Here is a 19,117-nt window from a genome sequence, read left to right as displayed (position 1 = left end):
ATTTGCATTTGCATTAATTTTCTGATGTTATGCGTGAATTCTTCGATTATTTCAATATTTCTTTCAAACTTAATATTATTATACTAATAAGAATTAACAGATTTAAGGCAGAGTTCATTAACAAAAAAAAAATATAATCAGGTTTTGGTTGCAGACACTAAGATGATTCAAACCAATTGTGTGCTTTTATTTGTATTATCGCCATCATATGATCACATCCGTATTAAGAATTGACGCGATAGCACTTATGAAATTCGCCTCCCCATTATTCGTCTTTCCATGGGTCAACTAAACAATACTATGGGCAGAACTTCAAACCGATAGGAAACGATGAGTCCCATGTGCACAGGACACGAAATGATCGTTACCGATCAACTTGACACACTCAAGTTATCCGTGCTGGGAAGACAATTCGACAGTGAGCATGCATAAGAGCCTATACGCGATGATCGATTCTCTTCGTCGATTTTCTCTTTTGTTAATAACTCGCTAGATTTAACGTTTCTCGGTGCGTTTGCTGTTGCTTTTGATAGCCAATACAACCTGTTGCTACTCTGCATTGAACAAATTCTAGAAAAATGTTTCGCTTAGCTGTAGCAATGCAAAGAGAAAATCGATGAAGAGAATCGATCATCACGTATTCGCCCTTATGCATGCTCACTGTCGAATTGCATACTAGCTGCGATTTTTTCCCGGAAGTAGCGCAGTGTGTGAATGTCCAAAGTATTCACCAGCTCCAGTGTCCGTTCCGCTCTTTCTCTTAGGGGCTGTTCATAAGCTACGTAGACAGTTTAGGGGGGGGGGGGTTGACAATTATGCACGGACCATACAAATTTAAAAAATTTTGTATGGACAATTGTCTACGCAGGGGGAGGGGGTCAATAATCCAAAAATATGTCTACGTAGTTTATGAACAGTCCCTTATTAGCCTAAAAAAAAACTTCTGATCCTGCGAAATGGCCAGCGAAAGAACTACCGCCTTCTGCGCCTCAATCTACCAATCTACCAATCTATCAAACTACCGCCGATCATCGCCAGTCAAATACAGACACATCGGTAACTGATGCTTTCAAATACGATTGACTTCTATATTGCTGAAAGAACCAGTGCTGTAAATTTTCATATCATTCGATTGAAGATGAACCACTACAACCATTCAATCAATTCTGTGTAAAAGAATTCTCACATGACCATAATTTGAAGAGCCCCTTTCTCATTCGAAGCTCATTGTCACTGTCAATTGAGTCACTCAGTATCATTTGATATACGACAGTGGAGTATGGAAGAAATCCAGGAAAATGGTCCCGAACAGACAAGTCGACCCGATGTCGGATCAATGTAAGGCTAATTTAAGGTCGATGTCGACCCAATGTCGTGTTAATGTCGGGTCAATTTTGGGTTTATGTCGGGTCAATGTCGGGTCAACATCGGGTTGGGGTTTAATAGAAGTCAGGTTGGTGTCGGGTTGGCTTAGCTTTTTCGCCGGAATGTCGACCAGAGCTCCGTTTGTGTGTAGGTTACACTCAATCGAATGATATATAGCGTTTCTCAAATGAGAATGATCCATGCCTTCGTCAAATGACTAAGCAACTGATATCACCCATTCGGAGGAGGTCCCCTTTGATAGCGAATAGCTACTTTTCTAATTTTCATCAAAAATGTTCAAATGATTTTGAGAATTTACAGCACTGGAAAGAACATGCTTTTGAATTTAATTCAAAATACATATTTTAGTTTTAAACATGTTTTCAATTTACTTTGTATCATTCATATGTTTAGAGTATAAACAGATTTATTTTTGATTTGAATGAACAAAATTCGTATCCGTGGAGAAATAAATAGTATTTTTACACGTATATTTAGCTAATAATCTAAGAAAAAAAAATTCATAATTTTTCCCATTATTAAAAAAAAAAAAACCGTGTCGAAAAAACTATATTTTCGAGGCGGTAAACTTCCCCTTAACCATACATTTTGGGGTTAAACAAAGAGGCAAAACGTGCTTAACATAATTTTCTATTGTAATTCTGTTTTCGTTCACATCCACCAAATTAAATTCGTTATTTCTTAGGTTGAACCAGTTAGCACAAACAAACATTCCTTTCATTGTCGCATTCTCCGGTGCTTTGACAGGGGCGTGATCCAGGATATAGTTCATTGCCCTGCCAACACCTCGGCAGTATTGGAATCCTACTACATTTCCAATCACTAACCGATCGTTGCATGTGAATTGGCACCAATCACCAACGTAGATTACCTCGTAGGTCCCGGGAGATGTATGTTTATAATGGTCTATTCTGAAGTCATAACAGCGGTAGCGATACAATATTTCAGAGCTGACATTATCCTTAACGTAGCAAAAGGGCCTGTGAAGTTTTTGTTTCACGGGCCAGTAACGAAAGGGTCTAACGGTACGCTGGGGTAAACTTCAGTTCATTTCTCGCTGTACATTAATGGAGTTAATGTACTTAATTTAAGCGACTTGTAATTAAAGCTGAAATTTGTACTTAAAAGTAATTAAATCAAAAAAAAAAATCGACGCTCGTAATTAAAGTAATTAATCATGTAGTTAACTGTAATTATTGTACTTAAAAAAGGCTTGCGTAGGAGTTAAAGGTTATTGCGTGCCCCTCGGGTTTGGATCCAGTCGTCTCCGTTTTATTATACTGTTGTCAACAATAACATGATGAAATTCATACCGATTTCTTGTGGATATAATTCATAAGTGGTTCTAATGAAATTCTTAAGTTATTTTGCCTCAGTGTAAGATTGATGTGCGGTATTAAACACTAAAACATGCCCGCATAAACGCGAACCATAACTTGACCTTACCAAAGATGGATAATTTTTTTTATAATCCCTGTTAAACTTTAACTGAAATGGTTATGGAACTTTACATAAACGTTTGTGTGATAAAGTTTTTGTATTATGGTTTTTTTTAAGTGGACCTTACAAATAATAGGTTGAGGAACCATTATCATTCAAAATAGTTGTTTTTTCCATGCATTTTCGGAAAGAAAACTATATATTACTTATGGTTTAAAAACTTTAATGCTAATGGTTATGGTAGCCAGTAAGGTCCATAGATGGTTTTGTTTTATCGGTCAACTTTATGAGGAATATATCGCTAACTGGTAATTTAAAGGCAACCAATTCACGATATATTCCACATAAAGTTGATCGATGCTACAAAACCATATATTGACCTTACTGATTACTATAACAATTACCATTAAAGTTCTCAAATCATTAATAACAAGGTTCTAATCTCGATTCTAATATAGTTCCTTCTCCAAAACTGTATGGAGAAAATAAGAATTTTGAAGGGTAATGGTTCTTATCAATCCATTATTTGTAAGGTCCTGTTCCAAAAAAAAAAAATAATAGATAAGGTTAAAACTTTATTGTGATAAACGTGCATGTAAAGTTCCGAAGCCGTTAAAGTTTAGTAGGAATTATAAACAATTTTTAACCATTTTTGATAAGATCAAGTAATGGTTCGCATTTATGCGGGTGAAGAGGAGATAATACATAGGTTTTGTGCAATGAAAACATTCAAAAACAGTTATGATATCTAACAGAATAATCTGCTGATAAAATTTGATCAAATTCCGAAGGGGGGAATCCGCCAAAAAAGTGGTTGGTTTTTTACGGCATCGTGAACAAAATCAATGATATTTCGCCGATATTCATTTGCTCCAAACACTTCAAACCGGATGACTATCATAATTTGCACTATCAAGACATCCACCAAAGCATTTTAACACAATCAACAAAATAAAAAGCTATTTGAGGACAGAGCTTATAATTGCCTTTTTTAATGAATCTGATTTAGGAATTGATGCTTGATTGTTGGGTGTGTTGCTTCCGTTGTCACACATTGCTAGCACAATTCACATAGCATTGAAATGCAAAACACTTCAAATCCATCTGTTTTGAACAGTATTGTGTTTCAATGTGCAATACACTTAAATCACAAACGAAGTGACAGACGGAGCGGCTCGAAAACTTTGGTGACTAACCTGCTATTGCAATTTTTCAGTGTACCACATGGCAACACCACTACTACTGGATTGTACCACATGGCAACACTACTACTAGATTGAACTAGCATTTTCACCAAATGTACTAGAATGTTTTGGTTCTATCTCTTTCACTCTACTCAAAACTGAAATGCATAAAAAATGACAAAATGATACGCACTCTTTGCACACTGTCAAAGAATCATTGTACACAAAATCAACTTTGTTCAAATCAAAACAAAAATCCTAACCCATCTGGTGGATGATGGCACAAGCTTCTAAGAAAATTCTATTACAGCGAACCACATTATTTTAATTGATTTCTTCACCAGTAAGTCGTCTGTCACTTCGTTTGTGCTTAAATTGCTAGAGAAAGATTATCAACATATCAAATTTTCAAACACTAGAAATCAACGTGTAGAACACATTGTGCATATGAAAAATCAAGTGCTTAAACCCTGATGACAACCGTTTCCACCCGGTGATTTGACTTATTAAACAATGTCAAAGCAGAAGGGAAGCGCGTTACAGGTATGCAGAGGTGCCAGATTTTTTTCTATGCAATTCCATAGACTTATTCAAATCTACGGATTTCTACGGTTTTTTTTTTGTCGAACTTCTAAGGTAATATTTTACGTTAAATGATAAATCGATGGAAGAAATTTTGAAAAAAAAATGGTTTCAAATTTCGATTTTTCGGAACCACTCGTACTAACACGTTCACACTCACACACGCATACATTTGTCGATCTCGTCGAGTTTAGTCGATTGGTATAAGACACTCTGCCCTCCGGGTCTAACATCAAAAGTTGATTTTACAAGTGCTATGTATACTTTTCTTTAAGAAATATAAAACAGCAAAAATGTTATCATCCATTTAATTCCACTTAATTAATTTTGGTATCCATGACAGATACGTATTTCAACTACAATGTGCAGTCTTCATCAGAGTCATTTCCATTAAAAAACGTATCAAAACCTAACCCCCTTAAGTACTCATCCCCTAGATAAAAATGTCAAGATCACAGGTATAAAAATGTCATGGATACCAAGATTAATTTAGTGGAATTAAATGAAAGATAACCTTTTTTGCTGTTTTGCTAACAACCCAATTTCATTACTTCATTTAATATATATAAAAATACTTGGTGAATCAGACAGTTTGTTTGAGATATATTTGTGTATTTTATCATTTTTGTTTCATTAGGGTGTTTTAAAATGATTTTAGGATAACTAACCATATCAAACAATAACAAATTAAACTTTGTTTAAAATTTGCAGAACATCACTGAAATCTTCTTACTCTTCTTCGTTTGTCTGTGATTTAGTGACATACATTGCAGAGTTGAGCTTGCTTCGCATGTCTACTGGGATTGAAATTGAGCTAGAAGTTCCAAATGTTTTCAGCCAATCCTTTGTTCTTAATATTCCAACCAGCGTTTCGTTTGATAATCTGTTTTAAGTTTCAGTCTTGTTGAGGTTTTATGTTGAAAATATTCGTTCAGCCGCCGCGAAAGAATGCGGTAATGCAAGAATCGTCTTCAGTAGCCGCCGAAGAAATGGAAAGGAGAAATTTTCATCGTTTTTCCGCAGCTCAACAATCTTTGTCCAAAAATCGTCAGCATTGTCTTCATCCGTAACGCCGATGTCTTTAATCGAAAACTTGCAGCTCATTGAATTCATTATCGTCTTGCTACCAGTCTTCTTTGTCAATAACGTTGTTGAAATGACCGAGTAGAGGACCCAAACTAGTGGATTGTTTAAGTTTTTGACGTAGGACTACGTCTTTGATTTCTATATGGGGGTACACTTTGTGAAAACGGAAAATGGAACATGTAACAAATTAAGAAAGATTTTGAACGTTAATAACTCAGCTGCCCCTGATCCAATTTCAATAATTTTATCACCAATCGATCAGAAATATGGCTGCGCATGGATAACAATGCTTTTGAATTTTGATTTTCTACAAGAAACTATTGAAAACTGGTAAATGTCCAGCATTGTCCAAAAGCGTCGAATTAACTAACAAATCCACCAATTACCTACATGCATATGCTGTTTCCCCAGCACAGTCCCCTCGCTCCAAACGACATACAGCTCAACAGCCTCATCCGTGTTGAATACCCAGCTCAGAATTACTCAATCATCACTACAAAACGGTCCTTTTCAGGGCCACCAAAAATTTGTTAAAGAGTATTATTTGGACATTGGTCAACGTCATAAGTTCCCGCAAGCAGCTAGCTATCAAGGCTCAACCTATCTATAGAAGGTGTGGAATTGTAGGCCTGAATATATTGGTGCAATTAGTTTTTCCTCGGCTTTCATTCCGCACGATTCGTTTCTTTCGTTTAATCAATCACCCTTGTACTGACGTCGAAAAGTTTGTTTCAATCGGCGCTTACATATGAAATTTAATGTGGATTATAGAATTTTTTGTATGTTACCAAAATTTTATCACACTGTTTACCAAGAAAAAGCAGCCTGTTTGTGAGTTTTTGTCTATTTTCAAGTAAGGAGTTATCATAAAAAAACAAATCGCCAGCTAGTATTTCCCGGCGACTTTACAAATAAATAAAATCAAACAAAATCATCATGCAGAACTAGCTAGGATTTGTTTTACTTCATATTTCACAAAATTGCTTTCGAGTGTTAAGACATCGTCTCCCGCAAAGTTTACATTTTCCCTCTACCAACACATACATCAGGGCTAGATAGATCTCCACAGGATCCACGCAATTTCAAAAAACCAAAATGCCCAGCATTACGGAAAGAGGTCAGGTTTCGACCAATAGCAGATAGATTTTAATTCTAAATAAGCCAAACGATTGGAAATTTATCTACCAATCTGCTAAAATGAATACTTAGTTAATTTTCAATAGGTCACTATTGAAAAAAACCAAATGTCCAACTGTTGCAATCACAAACGAAGTGACAGACGGAGCGGCTCGAAAACTTTGGTGACTAACCTGCTATTTCAATTTTTCAGTGTACCACATGGCAATACCACTACTACTGGATTGTACCACATGGCAACACTACTACTGGATTGAACTAGCATTTTCACCAAATGTACTAGAATGTTTTGGTTCTATCTCTTTCACTCTACTCAAAACTGAAATGCATAAAAAAATGACAAAATGATACGCACTCTTTGCACACTGTTAAAGAATCATTGTACACAAAATCAACTTTGAGCAAAACCAAAACAAAAATACTATCCCATCTGGTGGATGATGGCACAAACTTCTAAGAAAATTCTATTACAGCGAACCACATTATTTTAATTGATTTCTTCGCCAGTTAGTCGTCTGTCACTTCGTTTGTGGTTGCAATGGTGATAAAAATTATCACCGAATGTCTGAAAACAGCGCATTCCCTAACACAGACTTAAACATCGTATTCGATGCGGTCCCACTGAACGGTGCTCATTCTATCACCGTAAGTGGTGGTGTCCAGTCCAGCAGCAGCAGTAGTAGCAGCAACAGCAGCAGGAGTGCTTTCAACAACAACAACAACAACAACAACAACGAAAGGCTGCCTACAAGCAGCGAGCTGCAGAGCTCATATGAGCAACCATTACCCCCGTAACGTGGGTAGATCACCTTTTCGTGGTACGTTACGGGATGTAAGATCTACCACCGATTCCTAGTCCTAACTTCTTCAAACTAGGGGAACAGGATTTTTCAGTAATCAAAGGAACACATCTTAGTCCTTGTTATTTTTTATGCCTTGTTGATAGTGATAAGTCCTCGGGTTGCCTGGACCGAGGATGATCTTGAAACAAAGAAAAAATGAGTTAGTTAGTCTTCACCTATGTGATTCCTAATCTTCTAATCGTTGTTCCCTAGTTTGAAGTGGTTAAGACTAGGGTTCTGATGCATGGTCATTATCGGTGTCATAGCTTGTTTTTGTTGTTAAGGAATCCAATTTTGACTGACAAAGGGGCGCGCCTTTGGAGGGTGTTCCAACTCCGAAGGGTATAAATAGCGGAACCTTTCTGTTAGAATCGATTCCTTGCAATGAAGGCAAGAATGACAACTGTATCAAAACCGAATACTTCATCATTTCTCAATAGTGATGGAGTAATACGACATGCACTTAACTAAGGACACGGGATATACTACAATAGATCAAATTACTGGTCGCAGTGGTGTTATGTCCCGAACAGAGGAAAAAAAAAACCATAGAGAAGGAGGAAGAAGTCCTACCGCTAGGCTAGGATCGGAAGCAGTAGCTCGTCGTGCTCAGCTCAGCATTACTCAACCATCACTACAAAACGGTGCTTTTCAGGACCACCATAAATTTGTTAAAAGTATTTTTTGGACATTTGTCAAGGTCATCAGTTCCCGCAAGCAGCTAGCTATCAAGGCTCAACCTGGTCTCCATAGAAGGTGTGGAATTGTAGGCCCGAATGTATTGGTGAGATTAATCATCGTCCTACCATTTTCCAGAAAAATTCAAAAAAATCAAAATACATCTTTTAAAGTCGAGTAGATGAATCGAAAATACTCAAGTTGACAGTCCCTTGGATTCTCTTCATCAACTTTCTCCTTGAAATAAATACTACAAATTTGATACGCTTACAAATAAAAAACGGAAAGAGTTAAGATAATTGATGATTGATCAATTAAAAGAACTAAATGTTCATATTTGTTCCGTCCTCTAGCGGTCCTACGTCAAGCTTCCGTTCGTGCCCCTAGACACAGACCCTTCTACTTTTACGGCTCCAAGAGGGTTAGATTCCTGAATACCACGTTATCCAATTGCAATCGTTTAAGCATTTGCTTAACCAGCTCATGTTTCCTGTCGTATTTTACGGAGCTGATGAGGACTGATACTTTAACGCCAAAGTATATTTCACTCAATAGTTTGAAATCGTTGTTTTCTAATCTGAGCTCTTTCGGATTAAAAGCAGCGAGCAAAACTTGAGGTTTTACGAAATAGCCCAAGATTTGGTTTACTTTTCGTGTCACAGTAGAGCGCATGGATATGATATCTGGCTTTTCTGCTTGAAAAAGCTTGTCGACAATCAGCAGAATTAAATTAAGGAACTCCAGGTACAGCTCGGTAATTGGGTCTTGTAGTCAGGGCTGACAAATGTCATTTTCAATGAAAGATTTCACGCGATATTTACAGAGATAGTTCTCATCGATATTTTTTGTCATTTCAGACGTGACAGTGTTAAGATCATCGTAATTTTTTTTTTCTTTTGGTTTGTTTTTTCCGTCGATCTTGTTTTCCGTGCTGAGCACCAATGCTACCGACGTGCCAGGAAGGCAGCTCCCACACCTAGACCCTACCTATCGACCCATCAACTCATGAACCGGGGACCAACGGCTTTACTTCCCATCCGAAGGAAGGCGTGATCAGAGATGTTATGCCTCAGAACATCCCGGCGGCGCCGACTGGGATTGAACCCAGGCCTGCTGGGGTGAGAGGTAATCACGCTTACCACTACACCACCGGCGCCGTTGAGATCATCGTAATTATAAGCTCATTTATTGATATTATTGTTACTTGTACCGCTAAAATCTTAAAAATATATTCATTTACCGATTACATACTGTTGCTAGTCTAAATTCGTCTAAAACAGTTAGAAATATTGATGTCAAAACCGCACGAGGATTATTCTCATGAGTGCTTGGTCGTTGGAAAATGACAAGAAAGCTCATGATAGGTAGTTTTGTCTCGTGATAGTGAGAGGACCAGTTTTCTCATTGTCACATGAAAATCGTGATATTTATCAGCTCTGCTTGTAGCACGTTGTGTATTTTCGTTGCTTTGGAAAGCGAGCAAGAAAACGGTTGACAAGTTGCAGGGGTGTATTTTACTTTATGCTTCTTTCCCTTCAGAATCAGATTATACTCTAGATCGTAAAATTTGATTATGAAGGGAGGAAACTAGTAATCTGACGTAAACTGAATAAAAAAAAGTCCATAGAAACTGTACAGGATTCCGTAGATTTTGCCTACGGATCCGTATTTCCGCAAAAATTTGTCAAATCCGTAGATCTACGGAGATTTTCGTAGATCTGGCATCTCTGCAGGTATGTCACTGTTCTGCGGAGATCCTCAATTTGATTTTTAATGTTCTTTATACGACGAAGACAAGCGAGTTGCAGAGAAGCTAGAATCGTTCGATCTAAAGGGTGATACGGTCAAAATTTGGTCAATATCAACTTGACGTATTTCTTTCAATTTTGCATTTAAAAAACCTGAACACCCCTCATTTTGAAGGTGTGTGTGTGTAGAATGTTGCTCCTATTTTGATTTTGGAATTCACTCTTCAGTTGTCAAAATGCCGTCCAAGCAAGAAGAGCAGCGTATCAAAATTTTGCTCGCGCATCGCGAAAATCCGAGCTACTCGCACGCAAAGTTGGCAAAATCGCTAAAAGTTGCCAAATCAACCGTTACAAATGTAATTAAAGTGTTTGGGGAACGTTTGTCGACAGCCAGGAAGTCTGGATCGGGGGGAAATCGAAAACCGGAAGCCGCTGAGACGACAAAGAGAGTTGCCGGTAGTTTCAAGCGAAACCCTAACCTCTCTCTCCGAGATGCCGCAAATAAGCTGGGTGTATCGTCTACAACCGTACATCGAGCCAAAAAACGAGCCGGACTATCGACTTACAAGAAGGTAGTGACTCCAAATCGCAATGATAAACAAAATACGACGGCCAAAGCGCGATTCCGGAGGCTGTACACGACGATGCTGACGAAGTTTGACTGCGTGGTAATGGACGACGAAACCTACGTCAAAGCCGACTACAAGCAGCTTCCGGGACAGGAGTTTTATACGGCAAAAGGAAGGGGAAAGGAAGCAGATGTTTTCAAGCACATGAAACTGTCAAAGTTCGCAAAAAAATATCTGGTTTGGCAAGCCATCTGTACCTGTGGCTTGAAAAGCAGCATTTTCATAGCTTCCGAGACTGTCAACCAAGAAAGTTACGTGAAAGAGTGTTTGAATAAACGTCTGCTGCCTTTCCTGAAGAAACACGGTTGTTCCGTACTGTTTTGGCCGGATTTGGCATCTTGCCATTACGGTAAAAAGGCCATGGAGTGGTACGCCGCCAACAACGTGCAGGTGGTTCCCAAGGACAAGAACCCTCCCAACACGCCAGAGCTCCGCCCAATTGAGAAATACTGGGCTATTGTCAAGCGGAACCTAAAGAAGACCAAAAAAACTGCTAAGGGCGAGCAGCAGTTCAAGGCAAACTGGCTTTCTGCGGCGAAGAAGGTGGACAAGGTGTACAAAATCTGATGGCAGGGGTCAAGCGTAAGGCCCGGCAATTCGGATTTGGAAAAGCGGAAGCCTAACTGAATATTTTTCCTGAATTTTATACTAAGTGAACTTGAAAAAGAAATTTAATTTGATTTTTTAAATAAACGATTTCACCGATTTACACGCGTTTTCCCTTGACCAAATTTTGACCGTATCACCCTTTAAGCGATTACTTCAACGAACGCTTGAAAGGAAAATCCATTCAAGAGCTGCGAAATTATGTGGATTCCAGCTTCCGTTGGCTACCGCGTGAACGCGAGCTAATAAAACTAATTGAACTGCACACATTAGGTCAACAAAACAGCAAATGGTGGATGATGTTTCGATTAGGACGACTTCCGTGCTTAAGGAAGTTTGCTGCACGTTTCCCAATAAAGCATCTCTCTCCCCGAAAAAAAAAATAACCTTACAAGTACCATAAAATAAGATACATTTACAACTAAATCTATTGCCAACCATCGATATTTCATCTATCTATCAATCTATCTATATATAAACATGAATTTCTGTCTGTCTGTCTGTCTTACCCTTATAGACTCGGAAACTACTGAACCGATCGGCGTGAAAATTTGAATGAAGGTATTTTTGAGGCCAGGAAAGGTTCTTATGATGGTTCGATACCCCTCTCCCCTCTGTAAGGGGGAGGGAGGCTCCCATACAAATGAAACAGAAATTTCTGCATAACTCGAGAACTAATCAAGCAAATGGAATCAAATTTGGCATGTGGAGGTATAAGGAGATGTTCATAGGGTTAGCCCCTTAGGTAAGAGGGGGAGGGGTTACGTACAATATAGCATGCTTTTTTTATTCGGTGCATACACTCAAGATTATATTGAATCCCAAGCAAGGCCGGGCACTCAGCTAGTATAAGATATATCATACAAGTAAATTGAAATTATTGTTATTGCAATATATCTACAATGGTTCTGTGACACTACCCTGAATGTCACTACCCCGAATGTCACTACCCCGAACGCCGTTACCCCGAACGGTACACTACCCCGAACGCCGTTACCCCGAATAGTACACAACCCCGAATGCCCATTACCCCGAATGACCATTACCCCGAATCCATTTCCAAAAGCTGTAAGCTGTATTTTTGTTTATTATAGTCACTTCTGGAATCTTCCTTCGCATATATAAAAAGAAGAGAAAAACTTCTTAATGGGTCAAGGGGTTTTAGGAGACCTTAATGGATCAAAGGGTTTTCCCTTGTTTGAAAATATAAGAAAAGGAAATAATTAATTCTTTGGATATACGATAAAGAAGGGAATATTTCCTTCTTTGCATATGTATAAAAGAGAACATCATTAATTCGTTAAATATATGATAAAGAAGGGAATATTCCCTTCTTTGGAAATATAACAAAAGGAAATAATAAATTCTTTGGATATACGATAAAGAAGGAAATATTCCCTTCTTTGAATATATAACAATATAAAATGACAAAAAAAAGTGATAAATTACTAATTTCATCATCTTTTCTGGGGAATGGTACATTCTGGGGAATGTTATAGAATCGGTGTAACTGGTATTATTAGCAGTAAAAACAAGCAGATTTTTTTCCAAAGGCATTATAATCCTTCACACAGCGATCTGGGTGTATGAGATTCACATGTTCTGCATTGAAGTTTCCCTCTTTAGTGACACTTCAACAAATGGATTGAAAATATAATAATATTCCTTCATAATCGAATATTCTAAGATGAGAATATTCCCATTTTCCTTCTGAAAGAACTGCTCATATTGAAAAGAAGGAGAAATATCCAATAAAGATTTCTTTTCCCTTAATTTCTTCATGAGCTGTTCTTTCGTATTAAATTGAACCATAGTTCATGAAAAGAAGAAAAAATATCCATTTATTTTCTAAAATTACTTATTATTATTTTTAATCATGTTCTGGTCCAATTAAGTTTGAAAGAATAGCTCATGATCAAAAGAAGGAAAAAATTCCAATTACTGTTTATTAAATTACTTTTTCTCCTTCTACAATTACATTCCAGTGTTTAAAAGTATGAAAACCTCAAAACTCCAAAGAACTGCTCATGTCTAAAAAAAAGGAAGAATTTCTCAACGGTGTTCCAAGAAACAAATCAAATAATGATGAATAATAAATGAACTGAAAACAAGCATACTGGTTTTGGATTATTATTCTATATATAAAAATGAAAATGCTTTAAACGGCTCAATACATTAATATAGGGAAAAGAGGGGCATAGTGAGCATCCTGTGCTTTGGGAATGGGTTTCTAGCTACTCGAAGCAAATTAATTGGTAGTTGGGTTAATCTCATATTAAATCTTCCATTTGCATGGTTTGAAATTTAAGGTGGGTTGCAATCTGCTCACTATGCTCAATATATAGTAAGAAAATTGCCAAGGTTGAAAAATTCCTAACTTTTTTTTTTCGTGGATATGGCATTCGGGGAAATGTAGCACAATCCTTATCCTTTTAATCGCATGCTGTTCTTCCGTTTGTCTTAATTTCGGGGTTATGGTCATTCGGGGTAGTAGGGTATTCGGGGTAATGGCCATTCGGGGTAGTAGGACATTCGGGGTAGTAGCTTTCGGGGTAACGGCGTTCGGGGTAGTGACATTCGGGGTAGTGTCACAGAATCATCTACAATACGTTATATACAGTATGGATTTCCAACAATAGAAAAACAATAAAATTAATGGGTTTAATTCTTGTTTTCTCCATACATTTTCAGGGCTGTTACAAGATTTTCTAAATTTGATCCGCGAAATCCGCGATTTCTCAAAAGAAATCCGCGACTTCAAATACTAATCCGCGACAAAAAAAAAACTGTTTTCATTGTCTAAAAATAGCATTTGTATACTACTACATGGCATTTCAAGCCTATTGCTTATATAGTAGTATATTAGATTTTTGCCTGCTCTCAACTTAGTGTTCTTTGAAGTACTTTCACATTTTAATTGAGAGCTTTCCTATGCCTGTACCATCCTATGCCAAAGAAAGTAGAGAAATTTTCCAACCCGAAAAATTAATAGACCGGACGGGAATCGAACTCAGTCGCCTCCAGCATGGACTTGCTTTGTAGCTGCGCCTTTACCGACTGAGCTAAAGGAGTATCCTTTGTAACCTTTGATTTTTTTTTTAAATAGCATTGATCATCTTCAGTTATTTATGTATAGTATAAATTCTGAGTAATTAGTGAACATCTTAAAACACTCTTACATTATAAGATTCTATTGAATAATACCCCAGACAACCATAAGTCGTATAACAATGTACAGACAGTATCGTAAATTCCTACAGTTTAAGTCAAAATCGCTTATAAGAATGGCGTACCTCGCATTATGTTTAAGTTAAATCGTATAGAATGCAAATTTACGACTTTTATGCGATGACTCATTTTTCCGTCGTACTGTATCATAAATTAAATCGGATTACATCGTAAGACTTTTCAAAATTAATTTGTTATTACAGATTAAATCGAATATGATGTATAATCAACTCGTTTAAAATTAAATTAAAATATGCACGTATATGGCCTCCACTTTTGTACGTATAAGCCATTTATTTGCATTCTATACGAATTATTTGTTTGTATATATGTCTGTACATCACGAAAACTATTTTGAATATACGTGCATTCTGGTTGTCTGGGACCGGCCTAGATTTGATGAAACATTATTTTAAAAAAAATGCATTTTCATTTGAAATGCATTTTTTTTTAATTTAACCTTTGCGTCTCTGACGTATTCAAACCAAATACCCTGCACATAATCGAGAAATTACCATAGTTTCATAAGTCACACTTGTTGGTCACGTCACGGTTGTGTATTTACACGGATATTCCTTGAGTTCTGTCAAATGGTGAGACATTTTCATGATTTTTTTTATTTCTAATGTAAACCTAGCACTTTTCGTTGTCAAATAATAACCGAATCGTATATATGGGACTTTATGGATCATGCACGACTTATTACTATGTATACAGAAAAATTATAGGTTTTCCAAATCGTCCAGGACATCAGTTGATTTGTTCTACTAGATCAACCAAGACTGCAATAATGTCTGTAGTATCGAAAAATGTCCAATCAGATTCAAAGTGTCTATGTGGATCATGCATGATTTATTTCCGAGTAATCCAGATGTTCAAGGTTCTTCAAATCGTACTGGAGTTCAGATAATTTGATCTACTAGATCAACCGAGATTGGGACAATGTCATTACTATCGAAATATTTCCAGACAGATGCACAGTGTATACGTGGATCATGCATGAACTATTGTCATGTATACCAGATGTTTTAAGTTCTCCAAATCGTTCTGGAGTTCAGATGATTTATTCTACTAGATCAACCATGACTTGGATAAAGTCTGTAGTATCGAAATATATCCAAACAGATTCATAGTGTCTATATGGATAATGTTTAATTATTTACACGTATACCAGATGATCTAGGTTCTCCAAATCGTCCTGCAGTTCAGATGATTTGTTTAACTAGATCAACAAAGACTAGGATAATATCTGTAGTATCGAATTATCGATTTGGATACATTTGGCATACACGGAAATAGGTTGGCATGATCCACATAGACACTGCAAATTTATTTGGGCATATTTCGATACTACAGATATTGAATTAGTCTTGGGTGATCTAGTAGAAAAATAATCTAATATCCCAAATTATTTCAGAACTTATTACATCTTGTATACGTAGCAATAGGTCGGGTACAATCCACATAGACACTTTGAATCTGTTTGGATATATTTCGATACTACAGACATTACTGGAGTCTTGGTTGATATAGTAGAACAAATCAACTGAACTCCAGGACGATTTGGAGAACCAAGAATATCCGGTATACATGGCAATTGCTCGCATATATACGATTCGTTTATGATTTGACAACGAAAAATGTTATGTTCATAATGGAAAAAAAGGAAAATGTCTCACATTGGACAGACCTCAGGGAATTTCCGTGTAAATCCGATGTGACTTTGGAATTGAGATCATCTATATCGATTATTTGCAGGGTGTTTGGTTTGAACCGGTAAAAAATTGAGAGCCAAATGAACAACAAAATTGATGACAGCAAAATAATCCGGGACGGAAAGATTACAATGAATTCCACAATTTTTGTGACAGCACATCAGTCCCTTCACGATTTTCACGACATCATTTAATGATTCCGCGATTTTCGCGACTGAAAATTCAAATCCGCGACAAATCCGCGAGAATCGCGAAATCCGCGAAATTCGCGAAATCCGCGCCTGTTGTAACAGCCCTGCATTTTCGGAAAGAAAACTATACTAAAACCTTTTTAACTTATGGTTTGAGAACATTAATGGTAATGGTTATGGTAACCACTAAGGTCCATGAATGGTTTTGTAACATCGATCAACTTTATGTGGAATATATCGCGAATTGGTTGCCTGTAAATTACTGATTACCAATTCACGATATATTTCACGTAAAGTTGAGCGATAATACAAAACCATTAATGGACCTTACTGACTACCATAACCATAACCATTAATGTTCTCAAACCATAAGTAAAAACGTTCTAATATAGTTCTCTTCCGAAAATGTATGGAGAAAACAAGAATTTGGAATGGTAATGGTTCTTAACAACCCATTATTTGTAAGGTCCGCTTCCAAAAAACCATAATACATAAGGTTAAAACTTTATCACACAAACGTTCATGTAAAGTTCCATAACCATTTCAGTTGAAGTTTAGCAGGGATTATAAACAATTTATAACCATTATCGGTGAGGTCATGTGATGGTTCGCGTTTATGCGGGATACTATATAATTACTTACTGTGTATACGCAACATCCGGAACATGATTTTTGCTTGCTCCGGGAAGATTTAATGTTGGCACCCAGTCGATATTTTTCGTTTCTTGAAAATCAGCTGGTTTTTTTGAATAAAAATGTCGACCACACACCAATAATGTCGACGACGTTAGATGGAAATTGCAATTTTTGAGCCACCGCAAGCGTCGAAGTTGCTGATACTGCTTTTCTTCTCCAGCCGATCGGCTGGTAACAGCTGGAACTCTGAATAGCTTGTAGCTTGCATCTTTTCCATATACAGAACAGCCAGCCACGGAACATTTAGAAGGCATTATATTATCACGAATAATTTAAATCAAATTTTCACAACTTTTATCTAAAAATCAACAAATCAAGATCGAACCGAAATGAACGTAAACAAATTTGACAATCAAAACAAAAACAAATTCTACGCAAACATTGCTAGATAAACATTTCAAAAGGTACTATTTGACATTTGTAAACAAATCGAGTTTAATGCTTCTCTGTACTGCAGAGCTCCCCGCATAAACGCGAACCATAAATTGACCTTACCTAAAATGGTTAAAAATTGTTTATAATCCCTGCTAAACTTTAACTGAAATGGTTATGGAACTTTACATGAACGTTTAATGATAAAGTTTCAACCTTATGTATTATGGTTTTTTGGAACTGGACCTTACAAATAATGGGTTGTTAAGAACCAAATTCAATATAGTTGTTGTTATTCACATCGTCGTGATTTTGCGCTGCTAAATTTGTCATTTTTTTATCACACGGGCTATCGTTATTCGTGTTTTTCCGTTCGGTATACTTGTAATATTGTACTGGTTGTTAGTGGAAAGTGTAGTTCGTTACGATAATCGGCCAATTAGAGCATATTTTGTGTTGTGAAAACAGTGAAAACATTATCCAATCGGACATATTGTACACGTATAGCAGTGGGCGATCTCGAGAATCCAATTCCTCTTTGCGTATTAGAGCATCTCCACCGCTGTCTCTAAATCACTTTTGGAAACTGAGTCAGCATGACTTCCGCCTGTGACCAATGCGCTAAGCCTGTTAAAGGCGACGAAGAATCCGTCTCCTGCATGGCTTTTTGCGACAGGATGATTCACCTAAAGTGTGGCGGCACAAAGCTGAATAAGGCTTTTCTGAACATTGTCCATACTAGCCCGAACCTGTTTTGGATGTGTAACGAGTGCGCGAAGCTGATGAAATGTGCTCGATTCAAAACTGCCGTCTCGTCGTTTGGCAGTGTGATTAATTCTATCACCGAGAGACAGGAAATCGCACACACTGAGCTTAGGAAGGAAATGGCTAAGCAAGAACAGCAGATCGCTCAGCTATCAAAACGAATCGCATTGACAACTCCGACAAACTCTGATTTCATGCGTCAACCGCCATTAAAACGGCGCCGCGATGAAGGCTCGCTCACAGGCAAACCACTTGTTGGTGGTTCTAAAGCAGTAACAGGTGACAATGCCTTTACCGAGGTCCTTACTGTCCCTGAACCCACCGAGCTGTTTTGGCTGTACCTTTCTCGTATTCATCCTAGCGTGAAATCGGAATCAATCGAGAAGCTGGTGAAAGGTTGTGTACAGTGCGAAGATCCGATTAAGGTTGTGCCGCTAGTCAAAAAAGGATCCGACATCAGCCGTATGAGCTTCATCTCGTACAAAGTCGGAATGGATCCCAAACTACGCGAAGCTGCTCTTAGATCGGATACATGGCCGAAAGGAATTTTGTTCCGTGAATTTGAAGACGGTTCAAAAAACATGTGGTTGCCTCGTTTGAACACGCCTACCATCACGATCTCTCCTATTACGGGACCTTCCGAGTTCTCAACTCCCATTTCCGGACTAGACCCAGTCTGCTGATTCAGAATTGGATTTTGCGTTGTGAATCGGAGCGCTGTAGACCAGAACGCAATGCCTGTCGCATTATGGGAGACCTCGAACCACTCGATCCAGTCGCGCTAGCTGTTTCCCGCCATCAAAGTCGTTCTATTTCCTGCCATCAGAGTCGT

The 19,117-nt window shown here is 37.6% G+C and overlaps 2 protein-coding genes across 2 annotated transcripts in view; one reads left to right on the top strand and one right to left on the bottom strand.

Moving 5' to 3' along the window:
• The window catches only part of LOC135699463 (zinc finger protein 585A-like), a 45,231-nt gene extending 27,788 nt beyond the window's left edge, over window positions 1-17,443 (bottom strand). The window contains exon 1 of the mRNA XM_065219743.1: window positions 17,095-17,443. Within this exon, the coding sequence (XP_065075815.1) occupies window positions 17,095-17,402 (308 nt within the window). The 5' untranslated portion in view covers window positions 17,403-17,443. The remainder of the gene's footprint in view (window positions 1-17,094) is intronic.
• A 673-nt stretch (window positions 17,444-18,116) lies between these two features.
• Window positions 18,117-18,968, top strand: LOC135699453 (uncharacterized). Its single transcript, XM_065219715.1, has one exon. The coding sequence runs from the start codon at window positions 18,117-18,119 to the stop codon at window positions 18,966-18,968; it is 852 nt and encodes a 283-aa protein (XP_065075787.1).
• Window positions 18,969-19,117: the final 149 nt, after the last annotated feature.

This window comes from Ochlerotatus camptorhynchus, unplaced genomic scaffold (genome assembly GCF_037179485.1).
Source record: "Ochlerotatus camptorhynchus isolate MF236.1 unplaced genomic scaffold, CSIRO-AGI_Acam_v1.1 ptg000109l, whole genome shotgun sequence".
Taxonomy (NCBI): domain Eukaryota; kingdom Metazoa; phylum Arthropoda; class Insecta; order Diptera; family Culicidae; genus Ochlerotatus; species Ochlerotatus camptorhynchus.
This window is presented reverse-complemented; position numbering and strand designations above follow the sequence as displayed.